Source organism: Pipistrellus hanaki (genome assembly GCF_964339955.1).
Source record: "Pipistrellus hanaki genome assembly, chromosome: 2".
NCBI classification, from domain to species: domain Eukaryota; kingdom Metazoa; phylum Chordata; class Mammalia; order Chiroptera; family Vespertilionidae; genus Pipistrellus; species Pipistrellus hanaki.
The window spans coordinates 192,295,711-192,307,473 of NC_140504.1; the positions used below are offsets into that span (position 1 = coordinate 192,295,711).

An 11,763-nucleotide genomic window follows, 5' to 3' on the forward strand; every position below is an offset into this window, starting at 1 on the left:
GCATCTGCTTTAGCACTGCAAAAGGTAAAATACTCCTTTAAGTGCAGTCGTGAGCACTGTGCCAGCTAATCCCTCTTTAATACAGTAACGTTCCTCCAGACCGCCGCTCTTCAAGGCAGCTCGCCTCCTCTGCCCCCTCCTCCCTCTGTGCATTCTGAGATCTGCTCGGCTGATTCCCACATAAAGTGGGTCCTGGCCGCCATTTTAGAAAGTCATTCACACAAGCCGGACCGCAGCACCGTCCAGTTAAAACCTTCCAAAATTCCCCTGGACGACTTCCTCTTTCCTCTCCCTAACATCTCATCTTGCAGAGGGGTCAAACTCCCCGCGACAGGCATGCAATGTCTCTGGAATCTGCATAATGCAAAATGACACCTCTGGCCACAGAACACTGCCAAGTGAATGCTGCAATGCACGTGTTTGCACGTCGGAGCACACAAATTTCCCAGGCAGCAGAGAACGTCCAAAAAGAGATAGAGTGACCACATGACGTGCTTTTTCCACTCCAATGATCTGCACCTAAATTATTTTTCGACCAAAACAGGGAAGGGTGGGGAAGCAAGGGGCGGAGCAGCTCCAGGGAAAGTTCCCATCTGCTTCTCTACGGAGCCCGAGGTGTCTCCATTATCGCGGGGTCAGAGGCGAGCTTTCGCCAGCGGCCTTGCCCTCGCCTGGTTTCCCAGCACAACGTAGTAAACAGCCGGAGAGTCCCTGGAAGCGCGCCTCCCCCCGTCCAGCCGAGGACAGCGGGTTATGAATGGCCCCACTATGCCCGGCTCCTTTTCACACGCGGACACGCGCACACGCGCGCTCCGGAGGTGAGGATTTAATACCCCGGTAACAGCCACCGCCAACAGAATCAATGGTCCTCCATTTACAAGGCAGCGGAGCCCTGCCGCCGCCGCTTCCATTTCCTTCGGCAGGCTGCTCCCTGAGAGCAAGCAACGCCATCTATTTTTCCCAGGGTGACTCACTGAGGAGGGCGCTCCATAATTCCCTTCGCTGACTAGGTCGCCAGAGGGATTAAGAGTAAAACAAACTTAAACCCTTTCAGGATGCTGAATCTCGGAATAAACGGCAATGTGGGAGGGCGATCACAGACGTGCTGCATGCAGTCCTTCTCTAGGTGCACCCGGTGTAAGTAAAACGTCATTTCGGCGTCTTACAGGGGAGGCTGTTATGGTGCGCACATATTTCACAAAGACAAGCGCTAAATCCTACCCAACCACTAAGAGGTGTCGAGAACACCACTTACTCCAACATTCCATAGCCACAAAAAATATTCTAGCCAAGTTTGTTATTTTTAAGCCACATCTTCTCATTTTCAAAGGCTTGCATTTCCCTACCCATTCATTAGCGAACGCGGGGTGGGACCCTAGCGGCGGTGCCGGCGGCGGCCGCGGAGCAGGGGTCCCGGGCTCCGAGCGCCTACGAGGCGGGGCCCTGGCCGCTAGAGGTGGACCTGCCGCCGCACGCACCGTCCCCGCGGCCTCCGCATCCAGCGCTGAAAGGAGGCGAAAGAGCCGAAACGGGCGCGCCAACTCGTGACCGGGCTCGGTCCTCCCCCCAGCCTCGCCAAACAAAACCTGTGCATCGTACACCTTCCAGGAGGCCCCTCGGACCCGGCGTCTTCCCAGCCCCGGGATGTTCCCACATCACCTACACCGAGACTTATGTGTCTAGGACCTGCCCTTTCGCACAAAACCCTCTCTGGGTCCGACATTGCCGAGCGTCCGAGCTGAGGAGCGGGACTCGCTGCGGAACCCCGGAGCTGGCCGTGCGGGGCGGGCGGGCGGGTTAGGGTTCCGGGCCGACCCGCCGGCCCCTCGGAGCCGGGACAGCGGCAGCAAGGACGCGTCCCACCGCCGCCGCCTCGCCAGCCGGAGGGCACCTTCCCGGCGCCGGCTTCGCGGAGGCCGGGCGGCAGCCTACTCCTCATTGGGAAGGAAGAGCAGCAGCAGCCGCCGCGCCCGCTCCGCCGAGGCCCGACGCCGACCGAGGCGGCCAGGCATCCGCGCGACCCGCGCCCGTCCGTGGGTCCGGCCCGGGTCCCCTCACCGGTTCCGCGCACGAGGAGGGGCCGGCAACGGGCCGGAGCGGGCAGCGGCGCCCGGGCCTCGTGTCACTCACCGTTTGAAATGCTCGATGATCTTCTCCTCCCGCACATTCTCCGGTAAGTTGCCCACCCAGAGGTGCCTGGTTTCTCGGACCATGCTGGGCGGCGTGCCGGCGGCCGCTGGTGCGGGTTCTCCCTCGCCGGCTCCGTGGGAGCCCGTCAGCGCCGGGAGGCGGGCGCCGGGGCGGCGGCGGCGGCGGCGGCTGCGGCGGTGGCGTCGGCAGCGGCGGCGGCTCCTCCGGCTCCTCCCCGTGCAGAGACCATCCCTCTCCCCCAGGTTCTGACTCTCCGGGCTCGCAGCTCCGCTCTGCCGCCACCACACACCCGAAGCCGACCCTCGCGCTCCGGCAGCGCATGCGCCCGGGCGGCGGCGGGCGGGGGAGTGGGGAGGAGGGGCGAGCGGGACCCGGACTGGCGGCGAGTCGGACGGAGCTGGCGCTGTGGCGGCCGGACGCTTCCCACCACCGGCGCGCGCGGCCCGCCTCCTTCCCGCGGGCGCGCGCGCGTCCGCCCGCCCGCCGAGGTGGAGACGCCGAGTTCCTCTCAGCCGGCGCGCAGGCGCGTGGAGGAGGGAAAAAGGCTCGAGCGCTCGGCCCCGACGCGCAAGTGCGCAGGCGCGTGAGGAGCCGGCCGCAGCCGCGAGGCGGGCGCGCTGTCACTCAAGCCCTGGGCTCCGCCCCCGCCGCTGCACGGGCGGCCTCCGGCCCCTCCAGCACAGGTCCCAGGCACGGGTCTGGAAGAAGAAGAGAGAGAAAGGGGGTTGGTTTTGACAGGAATAAGTATCAAAGCGGCCGCCGGGCCTCTCTCCTTGGAGGAGAAGCAGGACACCTACCCCGCTCGCCCTCCGACCGGCTCCCGGCGGCTTCCCGGCTCTGGATCCCCGCCTACTTGGGAAAGTGTCAGGACAAGGCCGCCCTCCTCGCCGCCCAGTTAGACAATGACGACGTCGGAAACCCGGCCCTCCCAAGGATCATTAGCTTGTACTATTAAGCAACTTTATTTCACATAGGATCTTGCGAAACTTTCTGCAAGACCTTGCTGATCGTTATGGTATATTAGGAATAAAAGTGAAATGAGACGGTTACATGTTTACTATTGTTCACTCAGGATTTACTATAATTTAATATTTAAGCAGAGTTAAGGGACTGGAGGCCTAAGGGTTTTTAAAGCCTACAGTTGAACTTTTAGATAAAGGCTAGTGTACAGAACCCTGGGGAAAACACTCAAAATTAGGACAACTGTATTGAGTTCAGAAAAATTTGTTTAAAACAGCAACTCAATTTTCTTTTCCATTTTTTATCTATATAAACAAAATAGAGATGTGGTGCTTCCATATTTTAAACATTTGGTCTCATTCACTGCCTCTTAAATACAAACCATCTTACCAAACTTCAATTGGAAAATATGACCACCATAATCAATAGCACTAACTAATTCATGGGGTCACCTCTGCATAATGGTTTCTTTTGTTGCAGGTAGTAAAGTTCCAAGTAGGTTTTGTTGTTTTCTGTTATTGTCTGTGTTAAGTTTCTTAATGATTGTGTCAGAGTCTGAGAGTCACATCAATTTTTCTTGCATTTGGTTTAATAGTCTCTACTCTGTACTTAAAAATTATCTCAGCAAGTCTGATCAGTTAAGACTCTCTCTCTTTCCTCCTCTCTTAGGACTTTCAGAAGGCCAAGCAAGCCCCCAACCTAGACAGTTGTAACAATTACAGTACAAGATGTGTCATCTTATCCTTTGAAATGCTTTTGGGGGTTTTGACAAGTTATTTCTAAAAATTATAGATTCTGAATTTATCCAGGCAATTTAGTGTGTATTCTATGTTGTATTCCTCATTTATTATATGTTCACCCTATCCATTTCAACACACTTTTGTTTTTAATTGTTTTGAGAACTCTAGTAAGAGGCAGAAACACAGCCCAGCTGGTGTGGCTTAGTGGTTCAATGTCAACTCATGAACCAGGATATCACCGGTTTGATTCCTGGTCAGAGCACATGCCCAGATTGAGGGCTCCATCCCTAGTAGGAGGTGTGCAGGAGGCAGCCCAATTGATGCTTTTCTATCTATTACTCTCCTTGTCCTCTGTCTCTAAAAAGCAATAAAAACAGATTTTTTGAAAAATGTTAAGAGGCAGAAACAGAAAGAGGAGGTCAAGAAAATTTAGAGAAAAAGCACAACCACAATAGTGGCACTCATTAATAATTTAGTGAACGTATTTAGTGCCACCCCAGAAGTTCACCTTGTCTTCATGCAAATCAGTTATTAAATGAAATGGAAAATTTTGTTCTTGAAAATATTATGGAATTGATTCCTGGCAGGTGTTTTCAGTGGTGAGAGCATCAGCCCAAGCACAGGAGGGTTTTGAGTTCGATTCCCAGTCAAGGTCTTGTATCTGAGTCGTGCAGGTTCAATGTCCCATTGGGGTGAATATGGAAGGCAACCAATCAATGTGAGAGACATGGATATTTCTCTCCTCTTCCTCTCTCTCTCCCTTTCTCTCCCCCCAGCTTCCACTCTCTAAAAATCAATAGAAAAAATATCATCGGGTGAAGATTAACAACAAAGTAAAAATAAATCAATCATTGCACTTTCACAAATTGGCAATTGTTCTGTCTCAACAATGATCAATATAAGGAATGTAAGGCCAGCACACAATTACCTAAACTTATGATCTGTGTAGTTCCCTATATGTGGCTGCAATTAGAGTTGAACTGAAGTGCATTTTTCCATGAGGCACGAATTTTCCTGTTTTAAATTTGTATTTATTGATTTGAGAGAGAGAGAGAGAGAGAGAGAAGCATGGATTTGTTGTTCCACTTATTTATGCATTCATTGGCTGATTCTTGTATGTGCCCTGACTGGGGATGGACCCGAAACTTTGGCATATCCAGAGGATGCTCTAACCAACTGAGCTAGCTGGCTGGGCAGCATGAATTTCAATATAAGTAACCACAATATGAAACACATTTTAAAATATGATATAAATTACTCATTTAAAACCTGAATTAGCTGAAGCCATTTAGGAAAGACCAAAATGTCACCACGAAGAACAGAAGAAGCTTTGCTCAATTGCAATAAAAGGGGCAACTGACAAGAGAGAAATCAAAAAACACATCTTGAAGTTAGAAAAATAGTGAATCTCACTTGAATGCAGCCGTCAGTTAAAATCATGCTGGGAAAAAAACCTCAAGAGCTGGGGGGGGGGGGGGGGACCTTTTAAAAGTAAAATTATTAGGAAAGACTAATTAGAGTTATAGTTAATATGGTATTTTATATCTGTCTGTGACTCCCATGGAACAGTAAGAGGATAAACTAGAACAAAATAACCAACTAATATGTACTTCTGTTCAAATCTTAATGTGCTCCTAGAATGCCAAAAAAATATTACTCTAATATTTTTATAGCAGATTAATTTGAAAATAGCTCACATACAAATGCTGGGTTCAAAAGAGCAATTCAGGTGGGAATTCTACCCATCTCTATAAAGGATAATATTTGCAGGTTAAAAAAAATGTCCATCCTCCTGATACTTTCAGCATAATAAACACTATTTGTCCTTGAACTTTGGGGGACACTGAAAAATACTAACTGTAGGAATGAAAAACATTTAGTATAATGAAAGTAACCCTGGGTTAAGAGTCAAAAATTCCAGTTCCACTTTTGTCACTGGCTATATGGCCAGGCAAATCAATTAAATCCCCTAAGTCTCAATATCCTTATCTGCAAAATGAGAATTAAAAAATCTGTTTTCTCTACCTAGTATGGTTGCTAGAGGTATGGAATAAGATAATATATGTAAGCCCAGCTGGTATGGCTCAGTGGTTGAAGGTCAACCCATGAACCAAGAGGCCACCGGTTCAATTCCTGGTCCATGGTCAGGGCGCATGCTGGGGTTGCAGGTTTGGTCCCCAGAGGTGGCACTTTCAGGAGGTAGCAGATCAGTGCCCCTCTTGTGAATGTTTCAATTTCTTTCTCTCTCTCTGAAATAAAAAATATATATATTTTTCAGCCCTAACCCGTTTGGCTTAGTGGATAAAGTGTCAGCCTGCGGACTGAAAGGTCCCAGGTTCAATTTCAGTCAAGGGAATGTACCTTGGTTGCGGGCACATCCCCATTGGGGGGGGTGCAGGAGGCAGCTGGTTTCTCTCTCATCGATGTTTCTAACTATCCTCTCCCTTCCTCTCTGTAAAAAATCAATAAAATATATTTTAAAATATTTTTTTCAAAAAAGATAATATATGTAAAAATATTTGGAAGTAACACCATAAAAATATGAATAATATTAAGTTGACTATTAATTTCATATTAATATCAAAAATATCCATTGAAATTAAAAACATACCATTATTGCCCTAGCTGGTTTGGCTCTGGTGGATAGAGCCTCAGCCTGCTAACTGAAGGGTCCCAGGTTCAATTCCAGTGAAGGACAAATGCCTGGGTTGTGGGTTTGATCCCCAGTAGGGGACCTGCAGGAGGCAGCCAATCAATTATTCTCTCTCATCACTAATGTTTCTATCTCTCTCCCCTCTCCCTTCTTTTCTGAAATCAATAAAAGTATATTTAAAAACAAAACAAAGCAAACATACCATTATCAATTTATAATATTTTCATGATTACAACCAGGTTCTATGGTCAAATCGGTATGCAATGATTGCAGGTCAAATACACAGTTTCTTGCAATTTTGGTTACTTCTATTGCAAAGCTCTTAATAACAAGTTATTAGTCTTAATAACAACAAAGTTATAACGTACATGCTTTTTGCATGGCCCCAAATCAAGTGTTTGATTTTTCTCAGTGATTTCATTTTGATTGGCAATGTATCAGGAAACACTGGAGAAGCTTTTTCTATTTCTGACCTTGTTACAAAAATATTTACACGGGCAGAATTTCTTCATAAGCATTTATCTTTGTATGTTTTCAATAGAAAAGCAACTCTGTTATTCTCTGATTTTTAATTTTAAAAGATAAATTGAAAAAGATTAAAAAAGTAGGGTGTGATCTCTTTTTTTCCATCTGTTATAAATAGATGTTGAAGTGAATTTTCTCATGAGTATTAAAGATAACTCAGGAAGGTGACATGAAAGCAAAACCATTTGCAAAGGAGAATTAAAGTACATGTGCTATTAGTGAGGTCTTCTGTTCAGACTGTGAGGAGCTCCCATATTTAGCATGCTTAGTTCAGTCATGGGTAATGGACGCCCAGCTGGGGAAGGCACTGGAGCCTCTAACTCAGACTTTGAATGATAACCTCTTTTTTTTTTTTTTTTCCATGTTACTTGGCTTTTATTCTTACCAAGTATGAGTAATAAAATTTAGAATTTAAACCAATAGAGCAATATCACCATTTAAACAGAACAGAATAATTACTTAAATACTAAACATGAATTTGGTTACAGATCAAGTTCCACGCTACTAAAGTTTAGCTGTTTCGTGAGAAAACATACTTAAAAATATAGGCACCTACACAGAAAATAATAAATTAAATTAAATATAGGCACTTGCTCTTAAAGGCATTATGTAAAAATATATTAACTAGTTCTAAAATGATCAAAGCCTCTCCCTGGCCAGTCAACCAACTGAGCTACACCAACTGAGTTACACCAGCCAGGGAGAATATAGATATATTTTTTAAGTTTTTAAAAAATATATTTTATTGATTTTTTACAGAGAGGAAGAGAGAGGGATAGAGAGTTAGAAACATCGATGAGGGAGAATCATCGATTAGCTGCCTCCTGCACTGGGGATGTGCCCGCAACCAAGGTACATGCCCTTGACCAGAATCAGACTTGGGACCTTTCAGTCCACAGGCCGACGCTCTATCCACTGAGCCAAACTGGTTTCGGTTTTTAAGTTTTTAATACATATATATTTTTTAATTGATTTCAGAAAGGTAGGGAAAAAGAGAGAGAGAAATATCAATGATTAGAGAGAATCATTGATTGGCTGCCTCCTGCACACTGCCTACTGGGTATTGAGCCCTCAACCTAGGCATGTGGCCTGACTGAGACTCAGAACCGACCTCCTAGTTCATAGGTCCATGCTCAACCACTGAGGCACAGCCACGCTGACCGGGCTAAAAGTTTTTATTCATCAGTATTTTCTAAGCTTTTCTTTAACATGGATTGCTTTTATAATTAGAAAAAGTTATAATAAAGTAACTTTTAGAAGTCAGTATCTGGGTTACTTTAATTAAGGATTCCTTTGAAATGTTGATACTTGACTACATTAGATCAACACATTTGTTTTAACTGATCCCACATGAACAAAATGTTATTCTCTAAGTTAACTCAAATATTTCATTGAAACTTTTAAGACTATGTTGCTAATTCTCATGTGAAAAAAAACCTCTTCACTCTAAGTCATATACGTTAGCCAAAACCTTCCAGGTCTAGGCGATTGTAACTTTTAAACACCTGGAAGCAGAATATAAATAATATAATTCAAGGCTACTGCTTAATTCAGAGAAGACTACCGAAGTGCACTTGATGGAATCTGTTTGGTAACTTGTTACATTTGCATTGAGATTTTCAGATTTAGCAGTTTTTTCTTCTTTTTTTTTTTCCCTATATTACTTGGCTTTTATTCTTACCAATTATGATGTAATAAAATTTAGAATTTAAGTTCCCCTACCATTCCTTTCAAAGGCCTGGCTCTAGTTTGAAGTAGAAAATGTAAACAAAAAATTATTTATGTACTCATTCAAGAGATGTTTTAAAACTGTCTCCACTTTAATTTAGTTATTGCTGTTTAATAGCAAGTCGTCTTTATTTTTTAAATGTTTTTATTGCTTTTTAGAGAGAGAGGAAGGAAGATGGATAGAGAGATAGAAACATCAATGAGAAACATCATCAATTGGCTGCTTCCTGCATTCCCCTTACTGGGAACAGAGCCAGAAACTAGGATTGTGCCCTCACGGGACTTGGATGAGCGACCTCTAGGTCAGCGTTTTTCAACCGCTGTTCCGCAGCACACTAGTGTGCCGCGAGATGTTGCCTGGTGTGCCGTAGGTGCAGACAAGACAAGAATTTTATAATTTTTCACTATTTTGTTTACTTAATATTTCATAATAAAGTAATTATAAAATACTTTCTTTGTGTTTATTTGATTCCTATTCAAGAGAATTACTTTATATATAGTCAATATAGGCACAGAGTTAAATTTTTTAACATTTTCTAATGGTGGTGTGCCTCGTGATTTTTTTCATGAAACAAGTGTGCCTTTGCCCAAAAAAGGTTGAAAAACACTGCTCTAGGTTCATGGCCAATGCTAAACCACTGGGCCACACTAGCTAGGGCAGTAATGCTTATTTAAGTCACACAACTGCTTCAATATTTGACATAATTTTCAACTTTGTTTCCCTCCAAATCAGTTTCCAGAGAGCCTATTAGCACACAGGAACTCTGGTTTTATGTCTATTCAAAATTATAAAATGTACATACTCTGTATTTTCTTTCCCTTACCTAGTAGTGCTATCCTTGCTGTTAGAACTTTGACTTTAAAGACTCTCGTTAACCATAATCTGTTAAGACACTCTCTAACAGAAATTCTATTTGCCGAAACCGGTTTGGCTCAGTGGCAGACTGAAGGGTCCCGGGTTCGATTCTGGTCAAGGGCATGTGCGTTGGTTGCGGGCACATCCCCAGTGGGGGGTGTGCGGGAGGCGGCTGGTCGATGTTTCTCTCTCATCGACATTTCTAGCTCTCTATCTCTCTCCCTTCCTCCTCTCTGTGGAATATCAAATGAAATATATATTTTTTAAAAATTCTGTCAATTCAAGGAACAGTTGATATGGTCATTTCCAAGCTTCAAATTATAGTCCTGTTAGCAGGGGGAGAATTCTAGTGCTTATTTGTACTTCAGCGGCCTCCAGATAGCTTTTTATATACTAAGAGTCCCTGTATATAAAATACAGCACCAACTCAAAATCCCCACCGGAAGAAAGATATCCCATCCTCAGGAGTGGCTCAACCCAGGGTGCTAACCTGGGCTGACCTAGATTCGCCAGGAAAGGGGCCAGCAGGCAACGGTGCTGGGTACCTAGGGGCAGGTGAGCACCAAACCACCTCATAGACAAGGATGCGGCTGGCAACTATCAAACTGCAACTGCCCTGTAAGCCCTGGAGCCCCCAAGGTGCTTTCTTTGCAAACTGGCTCCCTCTTTTAAACCTTATTTCCATGAGGATCTGAAGGCACACTACGCGCTAATATAGGAAGGCAGTCACTGCAGAGCAAGGAAGGAACTTAAAAAAGAAGGGTGGCTCAGGCGTGGCTCAGTGGTTGAGCATCCACCCATGAACCAGGAAGGAGGTCATGGTTCCATTGCCCGTCAAGGCACATGCCAGTTTGGTACTGGATCCCGTGTGGGGCATGCAGGAGAAGCTAATCACTGATTCTCTCTCATCATTGATGTTTCTATCTATCCCTCTCCCTTCCTCTCTGAAGTCAATAAAAGTGTGTGTGTGTGTGTGTGTGTGTATGTGTGTACACACACACACACACACATATATATATTTTTTTAAGGAAGGGTGGCAAGAAAACAAAGCTGAGACTGGAGAAGAGGCCAGCTTCAGTTCTCTGCCAAAGGAACCTTAACCTGCTGCATTTCAAAAACAGGGTAGGAGAACAGTGAATTACTAGGCCAGGTAAAGAGCTTTGGGGATGGGGGTGGGGAGGGGGGGGTGTTATAAGAACCCACACCCTGGCAATAATGCCCACCGCAGTCCCTGAAGGAAGGAGGAATAAAAAAAAGAGGAAGCACGGTTACTATGGTTACCACGCTTCCAGCTCAATTCTGCAAAGGGGGACAGAACTGTCGCTCAGGCCCTTTCTTTGTCCGCATCCACACACTGAGGACAAGCCTTGCGGCCAGCCTCGCCAACCCGAGCGGAGGACCAAGGGCAGCTTTCAAAAAAAAAAAGGACACCTTTCTTTTGGCTTAGTTAGCGCTGCAGGCAACGCCTCCTAGGAACCAGCCTGCCGCCACCACGCAGTCCTTGGGCCACTGGAGAAAGCTTCTCCACCCTCCGGACCGACACCGAACCCCGCCAGGAGCCTTCCAAACAGGACGCGGGGAAGGGGGCCAACCTCAGCACTGAGGCACCAAGGGCAGGCTCATCTCCAGGAAACCCGCGGGAGAAGGAGCCGCGGACGGCGCGAGTGGGAGATGAGGACCCAGGAACTAGGGCAAACGCGCTGCACATCAGAGACGCTCCCGCACACACCGTGGAAAAGGCCGCCGGGCGAAGACCAACCAGTGCGCAGGTGCGCGGAGAAACGACAGGCGCCGGGGCCCGCCCCGCCCGCTCCTTCTCTCCAAGGCGAGGGGAGTCGCCCCAGTGCGCTTGCGCAACGACGGAACGCGGGGGGAGGGGAGGAAAACCTGTTCCCTTCATTGTGACCGAACCGCCCGCCCCTCGCGGCGAGCGCGCACGCGCGCGCACGTCCCACGCTCACGCTCACGCGCACAGGCGCGCGCGCCGAGCTTGCCGCCCCGTCCCTCTGCGCATGCTCCGGGAGGAAGGCGGTGGCGGAGCTTGAGGCTTTTTGCTGAGTTTCTCTGACAAGTTTCTAGAAAGACGGAGCCCTGTAGGGAAGCTGGGGGCTGGGCAGCGCAGGGAAGCAGCATTTGAGGCGAAAGGCAGC

General features: G+C 46.9%; 1 protein-coding gene across 1 annotated transcript in view; it reads right to left on the reverse strand.

Annotated features, from left to right (window-relative positions):
• The window catches only part of SPEN (spen family transcriptional repressor), an 87,067-nt gene extending 83,997 nt beyond the window's left edge, over positions 1–3,070 (reverse strand). The window contains exons 1-2 of the mRNA XM_084875267.1: positions 2,949–3,070; positions 2,131–2,849 (exon numbers count right to left, since the gene is read on the reverse strand). Coding sequence (XP_084731393.1) covers positions 2,131–2,213 — 83 coding nt within the window. The 5' untranslated portion in view covers positions 2,214–2,849; positions 2,949–3,070. The remainder of the gene's footprint in view (positions 1–2,130; positions 2,850–2,948) is intronic.
• Positions 3,071–11,763: the final 8,693 nt, after the last annotated feature.